The 21,998-nt window shown below is 43.9% G+C and overlaps 1 protein-coding gene and 1 long non-coding RNA gene across 2 annotated transcripts; both read right to left on the reverse strand.

Annotated features, from left to right (window-relative positions):
• Positions 1-306: 306 nt before the first annotated feature.
• Positions 307-20,360, reverse strand: LOC147639553 (uncharacterized). The gene is made up of 7 exons (XM_086792577.1): positions 20,343-20,360; positions 18,911-20,216; positions 18,469-18,720; positions 18,077-18,367; positions 9,043-9,377; positions 8,056-8,916; positions 307-827 (listed from the first exon to the last, which is right to left on the reverse strand). The coding sequence occupies exons 2-6, from the start codon at positions 20,057-20,059 to the stop codon at positions 8,886-8,888; spliced, it is 2,058 nt and encodes a 685-aa protein (XP_086648703.1). The 5' UTR covers positions 20,060-20,216; positions 20,343-20,360; the 3' UTR covers positions 307-827; positions 8,056-8,885.
• On the reverse strand, positions 20,149-21,339 carry LOC147639554 (uncharacterized). Its single transcript, XR_015265059.1, has 4 exons — positions 20,940-21,339; positions 20,609-20,663; positions 20,378-20,483; positions 20,149-20,283 (listed from the first exon to the last, which is right to left on the reverse strand). It is a non-coding gene; the product is annotated as an uncharacterized LOC147639554 (long non-coding RNA).
• Positions 21,340-21,998: the final 659 nt, after the last annotated feature.

The following is a 21,998-nucleotide window of genomic DNA, read 5'->3' on the forward strand; positions in this document are numbered from 1 at the left end:
TACATCATGGTGGATCTGATACAATGTCTGGATAAAAAACCAGAAAATGAAAAATAAAGATGATACTACTGGCACCTAGAACTGGAAGGTAAACAGAAACCCTTATAGGGTGCGAATATAGTGAGGGGGGGTATGCTATGGAGGTGAGTGGAGTACAGTGAGGGGATACAATATCATGTGGGACGGGGGTGTACACTACGGAGAGAGAGAGAGAGAGAGAGAGAGAGAGAGAGAGAGAGAGAGAGAGAGAGAGAGAGAGAGAGAGAGAGAGAAGAAGAAGAAGAAGAAGAAGAAGAAGAAAGAAGAAGAAAGAAAGAAAGATTTATTAACGTCTTCCAAAAGACCGAACTCAGCCTATGAGACAAATCAGTGTACCTGTGTGGGGTATCCTCTGTCATCCCAACAAAATGAAAAAGTACTGAACTAAAAAAAAAGCTGAATCTGGGTGTGCAATAAGTACAATGAGTGGGGGGGAGGGGATGGAGCTCTACTACTAGGAGAATGCAAAGCTATATGCATGGAGTATACAATCATGATATGCAACCTAGCTAGCTCCATCCTGTACCATACTGGGGGTATAAAATGCAACCTAGCTAGCTCCATTCTGTACCATACTGGGGGTATAAAATGGTATACATCATGAAGGGGGTGTCCACAGCTCCCTGAAGAACATGCCTGGGTCTGCTTTGAAGCGAGCCAGTCGCTCCGCACCCTCTCTGTGAAACTGAGCTCTGATCTCTGTCATCTCTCTCTGATATAGGCGTGGTGTCCGAAAAGATAAGATATATTAACGTCTATGGAAGGCCAAATTGGCCTATGAGACAAATCTGTATACAACAAGTCCATGTACTGAGTGTCATGGAGAGAAAAACTGCAATGAAAATGAAAAGCTAATCCTAGTCATGTGCTCACTATGCAGTCACTGCCTAGCATGCTATAGATATATACCTAGATGAATCCAGGAACATGCCCAAATTCACCTTACAAGAATGTGCAATTTATAACCTCATGGTAGTCATCCACAAGACTATAAACCATCAGCTCCATCATGCATAGTATGGACTAATACCATGACATCCCTACTAAACATCATGAGTGCCCAATAGTGGGTGTAGAACTTGCTATCAATATATGCTCCCACACACACACACCCCACGCACACAGACACACAGCAATAATCTGGTCAGAGAGAGAAATACACAGGATTGGGTCCCAAATACCCTCTACCCGGACTGAAGTGATCATCTAATGAGATGTTTCTTGGCTGAGTGTTACCTCTGCCCTTGATCTACTTCAACCACCTTGCAAGAGGAATCCCTTGGCTGTCCTAGCATGGAGACTCTGGTGCCTGTAGGAGAATAAGATGAGAAAGCCTTAGGCTGTCTATGGTTCATATAGGGTTCCAACACTACTCGTCAGTTTCTAGAAAAGGCTGTCAACTTAGATAAACACCAACACATAAGGCATCTTTTCACACGTGTGCTGGCCGACTGACCTTGCTATTGGCTGACTCGGTGTGTATGCCCTACCACCTTGCTGCCAAACCCTTATACAGCTGGTTTCTTGAGCATGGGGGCTTCCATAGCCCCTAGGGTGACCTAGAAGGGCTACCCTTCATGTAGAACAGGCTCAAAGAGCTCTTATGAGAGGTGCCCATAGGGCTGCCCCCTAGCCTACAGCTTGGCTCCTTGTAAGCCCAACAGGGCGTGCAGTGACATACTCAACCATGTGTCCAGGAGATAAAGATATAGAGAGAGAATGGAATAGGGATCTTGCACAATACACCACACTGAGTGGGGAACAGGCCCCGCCTGGCGCCTTTGACGAATTTATTCAGGAACAATCCACGGGCACGCTAGCCAGGATCAATACAATCAATGAATACAAAACAAACAGATATGCCGATGTAGGATAACCAAGTCGATGTAGGCATGAGATCTCTGATGCCGAGCACACCACGAGGATGACCCACAAGTATCTCTCACCGGCTAGTACCAAATCTAATATCCAAATCCAAATCCAATGAATCCAAGTCCAAGTCCAAATCAAATCCAAAACCAAGTCCAGATCCATGTCCAAGCTTTATGTCTAAGTTCCATGTTCATGTCCAAGTTCCATGCCCAAGCTCTATGTCCAAGTTCTCCATGTCTATGCTCCATGTCCAAGTTCTATGTTCCATATCCAAGCTCTATGTCCAAGTTCAAGTAGTCCAAGTTCCCATGAGTAATATCCACAACTCCTACAACCTTGACGATGAAGAAAACCATGGAAAATCTCTTTCTTGCAAGAAAATTGATATAAAACCTGTTTTAATGGTTTTTGGGCGATAAAAACATCCAAAAAGCAATTTTTAGGGTTTTTGGAGCAATTTTAGGGTTTTTGAAATTCATGCCCGTACATGTCTGTACAGCTCCGTACACGCGTCCATATCGCCCATGCATATGCCCATACAAGTCTAGGGCTGACCGTACATCTGAAAAGCAAGTTGAAGAAGGTGTTGATGGCAAAGACGAAGCTCTCCATGATCATAATGATGCCCACACACTCCATATCTCCTTCATGATGCTACAAGAGAGGTTCAAGCCTTTTTATACTTGAAAAGGGCTCTGCTTTTTGCAGAAAGCTTGTCCATGCTTTTGCTTTGCCTTTTAATGCTTTGCTTTTTCCTTTTTGCCTTTGCCTTTGCTTTTGCTCTTTTTACTTTTATTAATAAAATATTACTCAACTTTTGGTGCTTTGCTTTTCTAGCTTTAAGGCCTTGCTTTTTGGCCTTAGAGCTGCTTTTGAGAAAGCGCCTTTTAGCTTTTTGGTCTGGCTCAATCTCCTCTTTCCAATGGTGCCCTTGGTTTGCGGTCAACCCTGTTTGACTTTTTGCTTTTTCTTGCTTTTTTGACCAAGAATGGTGTTTTTTCTTAATCAAATGTTATGGACCCCGTCCACATGTCTTCTTCCACCTATCTGATGTCCGGGCATGGGTTTCATCATGTGAAATAGAGCTAGGAGGACCAAATAGTTACATTCCCTCCCTGTTACATCGCAGTTCCCCTCAACTGCAGACCGGCAAGTGTTCCAAGCATATCCAGTTCTTCCAAGTACATCCATATGTTTCAAGCATATCCAGTTCTTCCAAGTACATCCATATTTCCCTGGTACATCAAGTACATCCATGTACATGAAGTACATCCATATGTTTTAAGGTACTAGCCCCATCTGGTGAGCTTGTGCATCTGGTCTTTCCCCATATCTGTGGTGTCGACCAACGTCTTTGTTCTTGATGGTACATCTTCATTACCTGTCACATGTGTTGGATAAAATAAGTACATACTTACCTCCTGCAAAAACTAGACACAAGCTAGTCAATAAACAAGTATGCATCATTCGCGTCTACTAGGTATTCCAGGTACTGGGGCCAAGTAGTCTAGAGCCCAATGGACTATCACATGCCATAAATCCAAGCATTGTCCATACATCAAAAACAACATAGAAAGTCAAAGAAATTCAAACATACATCAGTCTACAATGCAGAAGTAATGATCCTCCTGTTCATGGATTGTCCTGTCTGGTTTCATCAAAACCGTGCTGAGCCATCTGGCCACTAGGACCGCTCAGACTATCCTCAAGGCCATCTGGTCACCTAGGACCGCCTGAGAGTTCATCAATAGTCATCCGGGCCATCCGGTGGCAATGACCGCCCGACCGCGAAATCCAATAGTCTTCTAGGCCATCTGGTCGCAATGACCGCCCGACTGCGAAGTCCAAGATATCTCGCATCGTTGCCATCCAATGGGTCATCTGGCATCGTTGCCTCCATATACAAATCTTTCTCCTTGGGCTAGGGCTAGAGGCACAATCCCTCCTTCTTGAATCTGTCTTGATCGCAAGACGTCAATACATGTACTTTAAATACATATGGACCAACCACTTCCTCATAAGCTCGAAGTATATCTAAATAGTCCTTGAAGTACTTCTCTGGGATTCATTTGGCATCCAATAGCAAATAATTCTCGAATTCCAAGAGGAACTTTCTGACCATGGTCTTTTCTCTTTTTCTCACAAAATGAAACTCAATCTGTTCTGACTCTTCCATCCCTGGTGGATCCTTCAAAACGAGTTTCTTTGGGGGTAACCTATACATGGTTTCAATAAACTGTCATGGAAAACATTATATATCCTCCAATGATCTAAAAGGTCCAACTGATGAGACATACATGGTTGATCTTCTTGGTATCTTGAAAAGGTCCATATACCATCATTTCCATTTCCTGACTTTGGTAATCCAAAGCTAAATCCATAGCAATACTCGTTCAATGGGTTCAATAATCTTGCTAGCTTTTTTCGATCAAAACTTGACCATCTGATAAAACCACACATTCTCGAACATATAACTCAATGTCCTTTCTCATACTAGGTCAATAAAAAGTAGCTCTCCAAAGCTTGAAGTGTAATCAAGGCGTCTCTATGCCCCACGTAGGGAGGAGCATGGCACTCCTCCATTACTTTGGCCTCAATTCCTTCTGTCACACATAACTTGGATTTGCATCATAAGAAAACCCTTCTTGATGACATAAAAAGTCACCAATTGTCTATTCTGCAATCTGTTCCAACACATGTTTGAAATCCTCTTTGGTAGTATAAGGATCCTTCATCAAAGTGAAATCCATATGGTAACCCATAGAAACCGCATGGCTCAAGGCTCTCCGAGATAATGCATCTGCTACCTTGTCTTTGACGTTCATAGGCCACAGCATGGCCTTTTGGTTCAAGACTGCTCCAATGCAAGCTCATCAGATTTAACCACAAAAAAATTCTAGAATATCCAACACTGGTCCTTTGCTAGCATAAAGTCTCAATGCTTCAAAAGGATTCCGTTTCAGCTTTGGTCCACAAAGATCCCATGGCTTTATTTGTCGAAACATGCAATGGGCTAAGCACCACTGCAAACCGTTTGTCGAACTTCTTGGCATGATGTCAATTTGATGATCTTCCGATCTCTCTGGCTTCTTTGCCTTCCTTTTCCTTACATGTCTTGAGGAAACTACCTCTGAAAGAGTAGACCTAGGAGTAGCTTCCTTGTCTCCTCCATGATAAATAGAGCAAGTAGCTCTAGATCCTCCTACAATGGTGACTCCTTTGCTCCAAAGATAGGCTTTAGTAGCTTCAACTCCTTCGGCTTCGATGGCTCGCCCCTAATGAAATCTTCAAACATTTGGGCCCTTCTTTGGTCCCATTCCCTCTTGGTTCTCCACGCAAGGAATTCTTCGTCTCTGAGAAATTGTCTAAACTGCTGAAAGTCATGGTACTCTTCTCATGACATGGCTACGGTCTCATGAGTAATGGATCAATGACCCTTGTTCTTATCTTGAAGTCTTGGATCGGCCTGATAGTTGTTCCCTTCATTAGACCCTTGGTTTACCTCTCGACATGGCTCTGTCACCCCAAGAAAGTTTCTTCAAGAGAAATCCTGCTCTGATTCCACTGTAAGCCTAGCGGGGCGTGCAGTGACATACTCAACCATGTGTCCAAGAGATAAAGATATAGAGAGAGAAGAAAATAGAGATCTTGCACAATACACCACACTGGGTGGGAAAAAGGCCCCGCCCCCTTTCAAGAATTTATTCGGGAACAATCCATGGGCACGCTGGCCAGGATCAATACAATCAATGAATACAAAACAAACAGATATGCCGATGTAGGATATCCAAGTCGATGTAGGCACACGAGATCTCTGATGCCGAGCACACCACGAGGATGACCCACAAGTATCTCTCACCGACTAGTACCAAATCCAATATCCAAATCCAAATTCAATGAATCCAAGTCCAAGTCCAAATCAAAACCAAAACCAAGTCCAGATCCATGTCCACGCTATATGTCTAAGTTCCATGTTCATGTCCAAGTTCCATGCCCAAGCTCTATGTCCAAGTTCTCCATGTCTATGCTCCATGTCCAAGCTCTATGTTCCGTATCCAAGCTCTATGTCCAAGTTCATATCCAAGTTCCCATGAGTAATCTCCACACAACTCCTACAACCTTGTCGATGAAGAAAACCATGGAAAATCTCTTTCTGGCAAGAAAACTGATATAAAACCTATTTTAATGGTTTTTGGGTGATAAAAACATCCAAAAAGCAATTTTTAGGGTTTTTGGAACAGTTTTAGGGTTTTTGAAATGTCTGCCCATACAGTTCCGTACATGTCCATATAGCTCTGTACACGCATCTATATTTCCCATGCATATGCCCATACAAGTCTTGTCATGTGCATGATAAATGCCATGGACATTTTTAGGGCTAAATCCAAAAGAGGCAGCCAGATAAAGAGTATGAACCAGTCAGAGATAACTAGAACTAGGATTTGGAGCAAAAGGTGTAGATGAGACAGTAGGATGGACTTGGACCAGGACCTGGAGGACTTAGGGGATTCAGTCGGCTGCAAGGAACAGGGCGTCGGCTGTACCAGAAGGCGTCAACTGCACCATGCGTTTCCAATCATGGAGAGACGTAGCCGACCAAGGTTTATGGAGGGTCCAAGGCTAGTCGGTTGGTCCAACAGCAGTCGGCCAGTCCTCCAGATTTGAGTCAAGAACCATATAAATAGCAAAATGTGCTCATTGTTTTAGGCATTCATTCCTTTATGGAGTGGATCATTAGGGTCCTAGTTTAGGACAGAATTTTGGGTGTTATCACCTTTTCTTCAAGGCAGCCTAGGGCTGCAGACAAGTACCTTTTTGTACCATATGAATATACTGAATTTCCAGCACATCTCTCTCTCTCTACTCTCTCTCTATATCTGCGTTTTGCATCAGATGGTTTCCAAGAGTGTCTAGGGCTGTAAGAAGACTCCCAGAGCTTCCGCGTGTTACATTGGTATCAGAGCCTACTTAAAGTACAAAGATTTAGCAAAGAAACCAGAATTTTTTCTCGCTCGTGTGGTTGGTTTTTAGACGCCGGTGGACTACCCCTTTCAGAGTGACTCCTGTCTCTCGAAGGACGGTTGGTTTTTAGCCTCCGGAAGCCTTCGAAAGTCTCCCACACAGATAGTGGATGGTCAGATTGCGTTCCGGAAAGGAATTGCATTTTCTTGCTATGGCGAGCTTCGACGACGAGAAAGACCAAGAACCATGGGACCAGAGTGCACCAGGCAGCCCAGCTAGGGCACCAGGCTTGAGTGTCACAGACATGTTCCAGCAGATGATGTGAGCAATCGCAGAACAGACAGCCAAGTTGGATGAGCAGAAGGCGCGGATCTTGGCTCTGGAGGAGCGTACCCGCTCTCCAGCGTCGCGTTTTCCATCTCCTCCTCCCTCTCGTTCCGTAACCCAGATACCAGATCCTCAACACAGGGACCCTCTCGGGGGGTCACAGCTGCAGCCAAGCTCCTTGCTTGAGTTGCAGATGCGTGCATTGGAGATCCGACAACGAGAAGACGACGCCATGCGACGCGTGGAACACGAGCGAAGCTCCTTGCTTGAGTTGCAGATGTGTGCATTGGAGATCCGACAACGAGAAGACGACGCCATGCGACGCGTGGAACACGAGCATTACCTCAAACCTTTGGACGCCAAATTGACACCGGCGGCGCCCTCGAATCATTTTCCCGAGAAAATGAACTTCAGTAAGTATAATGGTACACTCGATCCCACAACTCTTTATTCATGGTTACATCCATTTGAAGCTTACTTTGCCGCAGTTAGGAAAACAGATACTAACAGAGTGATCTTAGCCGGTTGGTACTTGGAAGGTGAGGCCAGACTCAGTGGGCTCATGCCCACACGGGAGCAGGTATGGCAGCTTATGTGTGGGACGAGTTTGTTAGTGTATGTACATTTATATGCATACATATATATAAGATTGGAAGCTTACTGATTGAAAGAATCTTAACAAAGACACAAGTCATATCAGAGTTCAAGTTAGTGACTACTTTGGTCTTTATACAACCACGAGAATAATAAGGCTAGCATATGGAAAACACCAGTTTAATCAGTCTGAAGATGTAGTTTGGATACATGGTTCAATAATGAAAAATAACGATGTGCAAACTGAGATAAACTAATTACCTTGTGGCTCAGCATATCTGCTCCTATGATCTTCAGCTCTTCAGTAAGCTGACGTATTTCAATGTCCGTCTGATCTTCACTGTGTTCCTTATTACTGCTTGATACCCTGTCATCAGAGTCTGCTTCTGACATTGCTTCAAGATGAATTCTTCCAGTTTTGGCTCTGGAATGGCCGTGTTCAAAGATAGGGGACTGGTAAACGCAGCTGTATTTCTCATAAACCCCATCAGTCCACGTGCTTGTTTGGGTAGCAATCTCAGTGTGCTTGACATCTATATGATGATCTTGTGCTGATTCTGAACACTCTTTCGGCGCAGCTTTATCAATTTCTACATGTTTTAACTTCCTCTCAAGCTCCTGGAAAGCATCCTCTGCTGTTTTCAACTGCAGTTCCTGTTGCCTCACCTGCTGCAAGATGCATGCCTCCTTATTTTTTAATAGAATGCTTCTTTCTGTCACAGACAGTTTGTCATCTTCTAACCTATCGGTTCTCTTTTGGACCTTGGCACACTCTGAGATGCTACCACACATGGAAAGCTTTGATTGCTCCTCTCTCTTTTCAAAGACATCATGCTTCTCCAATGTATCATACATTTTAGAGAAAGATTTTGGTGATAGGGCCACTTCATGCAGCTCATCACGCATGATTTTGGGGGCAATCGGAGTTTTGATCATCAATGATGAAAATTTTTCCTTCAACTCCTGCAGCTCCTTCTTGGCCTCTTCGCTCTTAAATCTCTCTTTCTCAAACAAGGTGTGTAACCGCACCCTGTCCGCCTCCTTCTGCTCCAACTCCTCGTCAAACTTCAAATGAAGTTTCGTGCGTTCGTCTAGCAATTGTAGCAGCCTACTCTCCGCAGCCTGATAAGAAATCAAACTATCCGTCAGCTGAAATTCAAGTATAATAGGTTTCGCCTTTATAGGTAAAGGATTGAATCAATAGGCAATGCAACACTGCTATATAACCCTTCACTGTGCATTTCTTACCCTTCATATATTCGTGCCTTCTCTTCTGCAGCAAGCCTTGCTTCGAATTCCAAGGTCAACTTTTTCCTCTCTCTCTCCTGCACGAGTGCAAACATCTTAGAACATCCATCTCCTTCTACACTTGAACAATTCATGTCCTTGCTTGTGCCCAGATCTCTCAAGAAATCATCATAGTCTTTCGTGACCTCCAGTTCTTTCTTGGAGGATTCATGCCTGATTTTCTCAAACTCCAGCTGTTGATGTACCCTTAAAGTGCCTTGAGACAAGGATTCATTTGAGACGATTTCACCCTTAGAGATTGGTGTTCCAGGCACAAAATGACCATTTTCTCCTGCCTATAAGAGACAAAAAATGATATAATTATAACAACCTTGTTTGCTTAGTGTTTATTTATATTAAAGACGTGCGCCGCATAAAACACACATGCACCCCTCTTCCTACAGATTCAGGTATGGAAATCTTAAGAATACATCACAATGGGCACTGGTTCATAATTGGCATAGATCGTTAGAGCAGAACTCGCAAGAGATAAAGTAGATATTCATGATTGGTAAGCTTCACATACACACACACACGTGCGTGCACGTGCATCAATGCACGCATGCATGCACGAATGCACATGTGTGTGTGTGTGCGCGCGCGCGCACACACACGTGTTTCAAAATACTCAATGGATTTTTGCTTGAATGGTGGCGGGTCAGTGGAGGTGATAGGAGGTTTTTCCACATCATGATCAAACAAATTACCCTTACTTTCTATACTCTTTTGGTACTTTGAGCAACTTAGATTGTGTTCTAAACAACCATTCATTCGGTATCATGACTAAGATGAAACAACATCCAGTAGACTTTGTGAGGAACTGCATCGAGTAAACCTCTTTTATGGATAGATCCTTACACCTTTACTCATATTGCATTATGACCACGTTAATTTTTATCTTCATTTTGACTTTTTACTTGATGATATACACAATGTGGCCATTTCTTGGGAGGTTTTGTCTAGTCTAAACACACACACACACACACAATTTTTTTTTTTTTGTGAAACCACTGTTTATATATTAAATAGTAAACTGTACAGTCATAGTCACCCGAAGCGGGTGGAACTATGAGAATGAACTAAAAAAACTGGGAAAATTCTTCAAACTGCTGGAGAGAGCTCGCCAAGATCATAGCAATCTCGAAGAGACCGGAGTAGGGCAGCACGAAAATAGGGGAAGGATGAACATCACCAGAAAAATGCAGATGATTCTTGGTCCAAAGAGCTTAGAAGTGCACCCATGCGAAGAAATCATCATACCCTGGTAAGGCCGGGGACAATCTGCCAAAAATCCAAAAAAGTCGCCCAAAGCGATGTCAAGGGAATCTATATTGCAGCAGTGCTGTCAAGTGTTGAAGAAAATCACGGGGGGAATGCAAGCAATTCCACAATAAGTGAGGTACGGTCTCGGGCATAACACGGCAACACCAACATAAAGCTGGAGCAATACGCCTTTGAGCCAGTAGAGTGCCAACTAGTAGTGCGCCCATAATGCATCGCCAAAAAAAGACCCACTGCTTAAGTGGCAACTTTGACTTCCACACCTTTTTTAAAGTCAATTTCCACCAGGGCAAAAGGCTTATCCAAGTGCCATAGCCTGTTCCCATGTTCCACTATCCAAGTCTGAGGAATAAGTCAACGGTAGGCCTTGGAAGCAGTGAGGAGATGGAATGGGAATGAAGCATAACTCAGCTGCTCATGATCAAAATGCCAATCCTATAATGAATCCTCCTCCTCAAGAGGGGGTACCGGCTGAAATGGAGCCAGAAGTTCAGCTATGGCACGCCATATCGGCCTATGATGCATGCCCAGATGCCATTGCCTAGTGGCCCTAGGGAAAGAAAGAACCATACCATGCTCATCAACCACATCTTGTGCCATACGTATTCCCAAAGTCGATATAAGCCTTTCTTGGGTGATCCAACGCTAAAGGCCAAGGAAAGGCTCGACTCCAATGAATACTCTGAGATCGGAGTGAGTTCCCTGTATGTGGAGGTTTACCTGACCAATGGATGAAACATAAGATCTACTGCCAAGCTATAATCAAAGAAGTGGCATAAGGGCAACCTGGTATGCGCCCAATAAGATGACCAAAATCACATCCGAGTGATCCAAAACCTAGTGACCATAAGCATCTACTTTCATGTGTGCACACATGGCTGCCAACATCTTTGTCCAGGGCTGCATTCGACGGACAAAGTCAATAAGCAATGTGGCCTTATGTGCCAGCATGTGATAGTGAATGTCAAGAATGTTCATGCCGCCATGCATTTTTGGCGAGCACACAAGCGCACGTTTGAGCAGATGAAGCCCTTTGCGATCCGATTGTGTTCGCCATAGACAGGCAATGGCACGAGACATAAATGTATCAATATACTTACTAGTCCAGGGTAACAAAGGAAGGTGAAACTAAATGTATGCCATGATGATCGACTGGACAGTTCGCAAGCGGACATGCAAAGGCCAAGTGGATAGCTTCCAGTAATCAAATTTGCACTCCAATCGAGTCAGCACCCATATCATCTCATCTTTCAAAGAAACATCCCAGCCAATCGGGTATCCCAAATGCCTGACCAACTGACCGGGTAGAACAATTTGACTTGGCCAAAGATTAGAATGCCAAAGATAGTGGCGGACTAATAACAGCTTCGACTTTCGAAAATTGACATGCAACCCAGCTGCCAGCCCATAAAGTAAAAGGGCATCCATAATCCATTGCAAATCCGCTGGGGTATTTCTAGGGAAGGAGTCATCAGCATAGGTATGTGCCACAAAGTGAGAACCATCCGGCATCGCAATACCATGCAAGCTGCCCTGCTGGGTAAGCTTGTCAATATATAACAGCAAGGGGTGTGTGGAAATGGCATAAAGCAGCGCACTAAGAGGGCAGCCCTGATGTACCAATTTACCCAAGGTCCAAGCAGTCGAAAGTTCCCGACCAAAAATGCATTGAGCAGTACCCCCCTGGTATAGCCAATAAATCACATTTCGCATCTTGGGTCCAAAGCCCATCTGATTCATCACCCCAGCTATGAAGTCCCAATGGACAGTGTCAAATGCCTTAGCAATATCTACTTGCATGATCAAGACATCTTGGTCAGTGTACTTGGCATACTCAATACCCATGTAGGCATTTGCTATGTTGTCCTTAATTTGCCGCCTCGGAACAAAGCCGTATTGTGTCAGGTGCAATCCCGAGTGAAGGTAGCCCTTAATGCAATTAACTATCATTTTGGTGACCAATTCATAAACAACTGGCATAAGAGAGATGGGCCTCCAGTCACCTAAATTCTCACAGAGTTGCTTTTTTGGGAGCAATTTCAGCAAGCCTTCCTTCCAAGAATGAGGCAACATGTTGTCATGCCAACATTGACTAATCATGCATAGCAATGGAAGCTTCAATTCCGGCCAAAATGTGTGAAAGAATTCAACTGTCAAACCATCCCACCCAGGAGATTTCCATTTGCCCAAACCTCTAAGTGCAGCCTATAGTTCTTCCTCCGTAAAGGACTCTTCCAAGCCTTGTGCCTCATCAAGTGATAGGATCGGTGTAACCTCATGCAAAAGCATAGTGCAAGCAACCAATACATCCTGTGTAAGTGGTATAGGATGGGCAAACAAATCCCTAAAATGAGAGTGACATATTTCCGCAAGCTATTGCTTAGTAGAGGTCCACGTGCCATCAGACAACATAAGATGTGTTATGCCTTGCTTTTGTCTAGATGCATGGAGACCTTTGAAAAAAGCTTTGGAAGAGCATCCCTTATCAAGCATTGATTTTTGTCGGGCACGCACTTGCCACTTTGCAATCTTTCATTTATCATTGTCCTTGATACAAGATCCAGCATCTATGAGTGAGACATTTTCCTCGACAGTCAGTGGTCTTGTATGACTAAGTTCAGTGTAAGACTGCACAATCCTTTTGGCCTCTACCACCCTCCCCGTAAAGCACCCATGTACCACTTGCCATAGTCCCTTATCAGCATTTGCATGCCTGAAACAAAACAACGCCATGCAATGTCAACATCCTCATTCAACTGCAGTAAAAGGGGTTGCACAGCCGAGCATACCAAATCAGCATATGCGGCATGTAAAGGCATCATACTAATTTGCATTTAGCAAATACCATCGATCAAGATGGGCAAAATAGTGCAACTGAGCATTATGCTGAAATGTGAATCCAAGAGTGTCTGGCATGAACCGTCTCTAGAGATCCAAAGCATGCAAACCCTCAATCATACTATGCCATTCTGCTTGCTCAGCCCGCAACATATGGGAACGATGTGAGGAGTTATCCTCATGGCTAGGTGAGTTATTGAAATCCCCTATGAGAAACGCATTTGTAACCCATGGGTAACACCGGATGAAGCGCCAAAGTTCCGCTCTATGAAGCGATGTCTATGAAGCATATATACTAGCAAACTCGTAAACCTCGCCAACAATGAGACACTGCACCACCATCCACCATCCATGTGAGTCATTGTATGCGACACATGGCTGCAAATCATGTTTAACCATGGTGAAAGTACCCGAAAAGTTGCTTTTGCCAGCATAAAAATTCTGATACCCCGAGAAAGCACCATTTCTACCAGCAAATAGGTGTTGATTGTGTTCTTGCACACACTATACATGCGGTTGCCAAACTATTTACATATGCCCAAAAGAGCCTCCATTTACTAGGGTCGCAGAGGCCCTGTATGTTAAAACTACTGCATTTCAATGGTATATACATATGGAAATGATGAAGGATGAAGAAGCTCATGATTATAATCCTTTGTAGGTGACCACGGCAATACATGAGTCATTTGTGCCCCAAAGTACAATGGCGACATTTTCAGACACACGCTTCCTCCTTTTGTCAGGCAACCCAACTCCTCAGCTACATGTATGTCAAAGGTGATCTTCTTTTTTTCTATTAAGTATGAAAAAGACATACAACAATCATGGCTATAAGCCAGAATAGAATAGACTCACCCCAATATGTAAGGTGATTTCAAACACAGAGGAGCATGATGATGCCATGAGAGACCTGTGGGACTAGAAGAAAAGAAATGCCATGGTCCCACTCCCGCATAAATATAACGTGGCAATACCTCTACGAATGAAAATGGCAAAGTCTGTACCACTGCCCTCATAAAAAAGCTGCAGACAGCAACTGCCCCCCAAGTCACATTCATGGCACGGCCACTCAATTTGCCCATAAGTTGGGCTATAGAACTCCAAATCTGCTGTGTAGTGCTGCATCCCCATAAACAATGCTATACAGTCTCAAAATCTACCGCACATCTCGGGTAGGTAGATGCTACACTAAAAACCAATCTCCACTAATTGGTGGGAAGACCACCATGTAAAAATAACCAAAAGAAATGAGATATTTGACTCCTTCTGTATGAATGCCAAAGCCTATGCCAATATCTGCGCTGTATCGCTAGAGAGATATCATAACTCTCCCATCCAAAGACCTAGGAAGCCTTTGTCGCAAAAATGGTCTCATGCTTCTTCATGCTCTAACAATGGCTGCAATAAGAGGGGAAGATGGTGCCCTGATATCAGCCTCTGTGAACAAAAACCGTGTGCTGGGCAGCCAGTCTCTCCCAACACGAGGTGTACATCCGGAAATCTGAGACAAGAAAAACTCCTTCCAAGGCTCAGTGCCTGATAGGAAACCTCTGACCACAAGTTTGCAGAGCAACACCCTACACTGAACATCCGGATCGATAATATTCATTCCCCCCCCTCATCTGGGCTGAATAACTGTGAGCCAAGCTACTCTCGCAACGAATGTTTGTGGTGCCATCCAAACCCAACTGGATTGCAGCCCTCTGGTCACAGAGATCTTTGATTCTGGTGAGAAACACCTCCACCGTTTCACCTTCATTTAGCTTCTCTTGCTAATGCTGATTTTTGAGATTCTAAATTCTTGAGGGATTTGTCGTCTCGCACTAGCTCTGTAACAAAGCGCATGCTTCTGCACCTGTTGAGACATGTTGAACCATGGTCAGCACCCTATCTTCCACGCTAGTGATGACGGCACAAAGAGCCTTCGTCTCCAAGCTTGGACAAAATCGGCAAAAACAACACGTGGTACAGGGTTGCCATCTACTTCCCTTGTTGGTGGGGGTGAACATCAACACCAATGACGGTGTCCCAAAGTTCACAAGAGGAAAGAATTGTCATGTGCAAGACATGTGCAGGGCTGATCCCAGGACTGATCTTGAAGGGCAACAAGATAAAGAAACAGATCCGAACCAGATTTTGGAGCATGTCCTACTTGTGTGGGCACGGAAGAACTGGTGGTGGACAAGTGAGTGCATGTATGAGGACACCTGTCGGCTGCAGCAATTTCATTGGATTTTGTCCAAGACCTGGCCGACCAGCAGTCAGCCAGTCCACTAGGATATTCCCAAGGCCTATATAAGGCATAGATGCTCATTGTTTTTGCTGGACTAGGTTATAGACTAGGTTAGTTAGGTGATGTCTACCTTTTCCAAGACAACCTATGGCTGTAGGACTTGTGCTTCCTTTTTGTACATTATAATATACTGAATACTCAGCTGTCTCTGTCTCTCTTCTCTATCTTCTGCTTGCGTTTTGCATCCGCATGTTCCAAGATGGTGTTTAGGGCTGACAGAAGGCTCCCAGAGCTTCTGCATGTGCCATTGGTATCAGAACTTCAGGTTGATTCTGAGATATTGTTGCTGCACATGTGCCACCCACCCTTACTGCATCGCACATGGATGAAACCATCGCCCGTGTCTTGATCTTTTGGTGGTGTGGGGACCAGGCAACATTGTTTCAGCATCACGCTCAGCAAGGCTAAACATTGATTTAGTCCCAACTGAAGGTGCGCAAGTCCAAGGTACAGGAAAGTGCACAAGTACGAGGCCCAAGGAAAGGAACACAAGACATGGGAGAAATTCCCAGGAGGTTGGCTGGTGGTGCTCCACAACACCCAATGGAATGGCAGTCCTGTGAGTTGGGTGCCACTTGGGGCACGCCAGGAAAGGCTTTCAGGCAACAGTTCCAAGGGAGGATGATCCTCCAAGGGGTGGAATGGGAGTGCCAAACTCAATACTCAATCAGGAAAAGAAGACCAAAGAAAGTGTTCGGAGAAAGGGCAGGAATGGAAAGAGAACAGGACGGAACAAATGCATAGATCTTCATCAGAGTTGAAGTGGATTTGGAGATGAGGCAGGGTTTTCAGTGAAAAGGTTGCCATGAAAGGAAGGATGGCAGTTTGGGACTCCGTGAATAGATAATGGGATGATGACAGTCATCCAAGAATAGAATTTGGAATCCCGTCATCAAGTTTAGCAGAGGGGGATGTCATGTGCAAAACGTGCAAGGTTGATCCCAGGACTGATCCCAGGACTAATCCTGAAGGGCGACAAGATAAAGAAACAGATCCGAACCAGATTTTGGAGCATGTCCTACTTGTGTGGGCAGGGAAGAACTGGTGGTGGACAAGTGAGGCTGTTGGCCAGCGCATGTATGAGAGGACACCTGTCGGCTGCAGCAATTTCATTGGATTTTTTCCAAGACCTGGCCCAGCAATCGGCCAGTCCACTAGGATATTCCCAAGGCATATATAAGGCATAGATGCTCATCGTTTTTGGTATTCAGTCCAGCCATAGACTGGGTCATAGACTAGGGTAGTTAGGTGATGTCTACCTTTTCCAAGACAGCCTATGGTTGTAGGACTTGTAAATCCCTTTTTGTACACTATAATATACCGAATACTCAGCTCTCTCTCTCTCTCTTCTCTATCTTCTGCTTGCGTTTTGCATCCACATGTTCCAAGATGGTGTTTAGGGCTGAAAGAAGGCTCCCAGAGCTTCCGCATGTGACAAGAATAGCCTTAAGCTTGAACTTCTAGAGAGGATAATTGGTGCCATTAAGCTTTCATCAACACCATATGGTGGTGGGCGGGGTCTTGCGAAAGATACAATTTCTCCTATGGGACTGCTAGAGACAGCAATTAGCAAAGAAGTTGTACTGAGCCAGGGCTCTAATACCATGTAAGAGGATATAGCGTATAGTGTATACAAGAGAACACTTAGAAGAGGGATCTTTCACAACACAAAATTTTAAACTCAAATTGCACAATAACAGAGATAGAGAAGAATACTATATTATGGAAATGATACAATAAATGGCAAAGCCCCACACCCCTGTGCTCCCTGTGAAGGGAGCTTCGATAGCTAATCTAGAACTACTAAGATGGAGGTTATATGCTAGTAGAATCTCGGCAATAAACTCACAACGATGACTGATGAACTGTGCGGAGAAGGGGTTGGCCATTTATCTATATAGGCCTATATACGTAGAGCGGCCATTCGCCATCTGGGCTCATCTTAAGCCCGGTTCAGGCCTCGCAATGTCAAGACAAAGTGTCCAAGAGTAAAGTCTACCTACTCCATGTGTGGACCATTATGAAATAATGTTCTAGTGTAGCGCATAGCCTATTTGGCAGTGTACCAAATCTGATCCAAGCCATCTCTAAACCATCTGGCCTCCTAGGCCACCTTCCCATGTGAATACGGGGATGTTGGGCATACAGGCTGCTCAACCATGGCTTCTCCTCATAATGGGAGTCGTTCATGAGCTAGTCGGTGCCTGAACAATACATTATGAGGGTGGAGCATTAATATCCAACACTATCTTGGGCACAAGAACTTAATGAAAATGAACAAATGCAATCATTGTATCACAGGAATACTGCAGTATAGCCAATGAGGTGATAGCTCAAGTGGTAGAGATGTTTGTCTAGGACCAAGAGGTCCTAGGTTCAAAACCCCACATGGTGCTTCCTCGGCGGCATCGCCTACAGGCAAATAAAAAGCACCTATGGGCAGGTGGGCACCTACACGCGGTGAAAAAAGGTAACTATGGGAGGATCTTGGGCCTAGGGCCAGTCCAAGGGGGAGAAAAAAAAAACACTGCAGTATAAAGCCTAGTGACAGAAACACACAGAAAACTGAGCTTGGATACAGACCTGAATCAGGCCCTCTGATTTGCCAACCGCCCTGCAGTCAGTTTGGCTCGGAGATTTCTTTTCGTATTGCAGTTCCAAGTCTTCAAGCTTTGCTGTAGAGCATGATGTGTCTAGTCTCGTATCTTGAGACCCTGACTCAGATACTTTATCTGAGTATATGGCAGGCAAAAAATCTTTAGAGTGCACCTGCTGCCATGTAAACGTCCTGTCAAGACTCTGCTCAGATGAGTCTTCATCCTTCAACTGTATCTGGGACCCCCCATCTTGAACAGTTTTCCATGACTCGTCACCCTTTTATTCAATACAAACGATATATAAGCACCCTTCCTGGTTGTCATAAGCAATTACAAGCCTTTTTACAATGTAACTCTGCCCAAAATTCAAACAATCACCTTTTGCGCTGTGCAGCCATGGAGTCGGTTGTTGTTGATAGCCGTCTTTCTTATACCATCAGGTGAATAAGAAGCTTTAGATGTTCGTGTAGCCTGCTCCTTGTCAGTAAAAATGCCATTTTGCACCTGATTATGTTCTTTTCTGGGGTTGATATTCGATGGCTTTTCTGTTCTCTTCTCAGCATTCAGATACTGCCCTCCTTTCACTCTTGTTTCATACCAAACAACACTGTCATTGCAATCTTCTGAAACCTGAAATTATAATTAATCTTCTGTGAAAATTAGCTAGTGTACATCACCTATGAAAATTCTTTAAAAGAGGAAGAAATGGGTTTGTGTCGGGATTTAATAGGGATCTTGCTTCTCTTCATGGTACACATATGGAATGATGCCTAGACAAATTTCTTGTGTTGAAGCAAAATGAATGCAGAAAAAACCTGACCTTCATAGAAGAGCCAGCCATAGAGCAGTCATCTGTTCCTACTGAAACTGGATTCTGATTCTTCGGCAAAGCCTTTTCTTGCCTGTTCCCTAGATATGGCGAGCTGTGTCTGTCACCATTCTCACTGTCATCCAGGCTTATTATCTTCTCTCTGAGATCGTAGTGCTTATTAGAATTAAAATCATCCTTCATATCTTTAATCAAGCCATGAACTGCCATTTTAACCCCCAAGCCCTCTTGCTTTTCATCAGAAGAAGACAAAAACCGTTGGACTGGGACTGACTGTTGACAAGTACATTCATCACAACCTGACACAGCGCCTTGCTTATGTGGAAAACTGGTTGTTTTCCCAGTGTGTAATGACATCATATCAAGACCGGGTGTAGCCTTTTCACAAGCCTGAAAAGCACATCCTTCTTTATGTGCGGAGCTTCTTGGCAGCTGCCCTGCTGAATTCATAGTGCTCAATCCTAGCAGCTTCTTTGCACTCTCAGATGCTGCTTGAACTTGTCGTGGTTGACTGGCATTGTTTGTATCAAAACACAGCCGCGACATTGCATCAGAGGAGCTTGAAAATGTCTGGTCATCACCCATTTCAACATCACTGAAGCTTTTCTTCCTTTTGGTAACAGCTGATCCAACCTTTCTTGCCGATGCTGAGAATACATCTTGGCTACTGACTGCTGGCATGTTTGCGTCATCAGGGTGCAATAAAAAACTCCTTTCCGATTTCGAGCCATTACAAATCTGTGACAGGTGGTTTGAAGAGTTATACTTCGGAGTGGGCGCCCAGCCAAAGTCGGTAGCAGCAGCCATGTAATCTGTTGCATCTGTGCTCAATGGCAAAGACCGGCCTCTTTCCAGCTGTCCGATTCCGATCCCAAATCCTTTTGTCAACTTCTCCTCTTGAACTACGCTGCACTCCCAATGAGAAATTCTGGCTGCTGTGTTGATATGTTGATGTTCGTTACCTGTGATGATCGGCTGCGTGATTGCAGGAGCTGCTGTCGTCCCCCCATTCCAATTCCTTTCTGCACAAGAAGGGAAACTTTGTTCTCTTGGTTTCTCTTTCTTGTCATTGTTTGATGAAAACCCTCCTTCAAAACCTGCATAGGTAGCATCTCTTTTGATCAAAGATCCATGCAACATGAACTTCTGTGACCTTTCATCAACCCTGCCATGACCTTGCCATGCATCTTGGAACAATTGGATATGGTCACAGATCGACAACAAACTGCCGACTCCCAGGGGAGAATCACTGCTCGTCGGCGTGTGCAAGGGCCTTTTCAGAACCTCGTCATTTTCCCTACAATGGTGATGGTGATGATGATGCAAATGAAGTTCCACCGGAACTGAGCTATCGAGGTTGAGACCTGTATAAAGGACCATGTTTAAAAAACCAGTAGAAAAAATCATTGAAATCAATCTAAACCTGTGGTGAGAAATTGCAGTAGCTTCAAAATTTGCCTGATGATGGACAAGGCCATTCTTGTGTTTTTCTTCATATGGGTCAAACCCAAGGTCCGAACAAGCGGCAAATTGCGCCTGCCGTACCAAATCTATGGATCTTTTCCTGCACATGCCACCCATAATTTATGGAAAAGTTCAGATTAAAAAGACAAGTTTCATAGAGGACAATACTAAAAAGCCCTTCAATAAACAAAATTAACTATGATAATCAGTGTTTAGAAGAAGAACCTTTGTGATAATACCGGTGGTGTGCCCTCGATTTGATTCCCTGGCTGACAGTTGCCTGAAAACACAGTAATCTTGATATCTCGTGTCAGGGTAAGAAAATGTGGGGAGAATCTCATTAAAACTAAAATGATGAATATTTTTTATTCAAAAATAGTTTAAAATTTTACTTGAAAATGAGAAATATCTTTTAGTTTAGGTAAATGTTATGAATCTTTTTTATAATTTTAAAAATGGCATTCTTCTGACGCATATATGAGTAATGTAAAAAAAATTTACTTCAAGCTGAAAATGCTAGAATTTGCAATTTGTTTTTAAAAGATTGTGCAAGCACCTGGAGACCACATGGGCGAATTGTTTCAAATTCAGTTAGCTGCTGCAGTTCATGATCAGAGAGCTGGCCTGTTACTTGCGTGATCAAATGGAAAGAAAGAGGAGTGCCAGATTAGGATTTTCAATTTGGAGCGGTAATGAAAAGAGAGATGCGGATTAGGGTTTTTTCGAGGTTATCGGTTAGGATTTCCTGCCTCTTTTGCGAGATTAGGCATCAAAACAGAGTAAGCAAGATCAGGGTTTCCGTAATTGGGATTCTCTGTGAGATTAGGGTTCTCAGCGAGATTTGGATGACAGTTGCAAGTCCTGGGAAGGTGAACTCTTTCTTTCTGTGCCAAGACTGTTAGGGCCCCGGAAACCAAGAACGTTAGGCCCCACTAAGTATTTATTTTCTTCCAATGCCTAATGCCTCCGCTATCATGGAAAATTAAAATCTCGTAATTTAAGAGAAAAAAATAAGTTACCAAAATGTTTTTTTTAACTAAGGATTGGAGTTTAGTGAAGCAAGGTTGGAGTTTAGTGGAGTTTTTTATTTGAACTGCTTCTTTTAGAAACTTCGACGTGTCCATTGCATGCTGCCTTTTTTTCCTTGTGGTGGTTGGCGCTCCTTTGTCTTCGATCAGATGTGTGTCTTCAATTTGTCCACTCTATACGATGTTCTTCCAAGGTGATCGATGTGCTCTTCTCTGGTTGCTGGTCATGGATCTTCTCTGGTTGCTTTTCATGGCTCTTCCATCACATGGCTATTTCGAATGCTTCTGTATGGTTTTTGCGGCGCTCTTCCACGGTGATCGGACGGATGTGTTACGGCCTTAATGATGCACTGGGACTTTCTAGGGTATAGTCTATGAATGATCGATGCATGCCTTTTATTTTGTTCTTCCTTGCTCTTTCCTGGTCTTGGTAGCTTCTCGCACACATCCACCTTCTACAATTGTCCTCGCTTGTTTCTTATTCCAACGTGCCATTTCGGATGATTGTTTATAAATAGCGCCTTGTTCTAATTGCCCATCTGCTTCTAAAGCATGCCGCCTGAAAGGCTCCCTCTTCTTGATGTCAC

This window comes from Cibotium barometz, chromosome 4 (assembly GCF_041138505.1).
Source record: "Cibotium barometz isolate CiBa-2024 chromosome 4, ASM4113850v1, whole genome shotgun sequence".
Classification (NCBI taxonomy): domain Eukaryota; kingdom Viridiplantae; phylum Streptophyta; class Polypodiopsida; order Cyatheales; family Cibotiaceae; genus Cibotium; species Cibotium barometz.

Coding starts and splice junctions, on each gene's coding strand:
- LOC147639553 (XM_086792577.1), bottom strand. CDS start 20,059: ATGTTGCATGGATCTTTGATCAAAAGAGATGCTACCTATGCAGGTTTT. Junction 18,721..18,910: donor TGGCTGGCTCTTCTATGAAG/GTCAGGTTTTTT, acceptor TTATAATTTCAG/GTTTCAGAAGATTGCAATGA. Junction 9,378..18,076: donor AATCAGAGGGCCTGATTCAG/GTCTGTATCCAA, acceptor TGTCTCTTATAG/GCAGGAGAAAATGGTCATTT.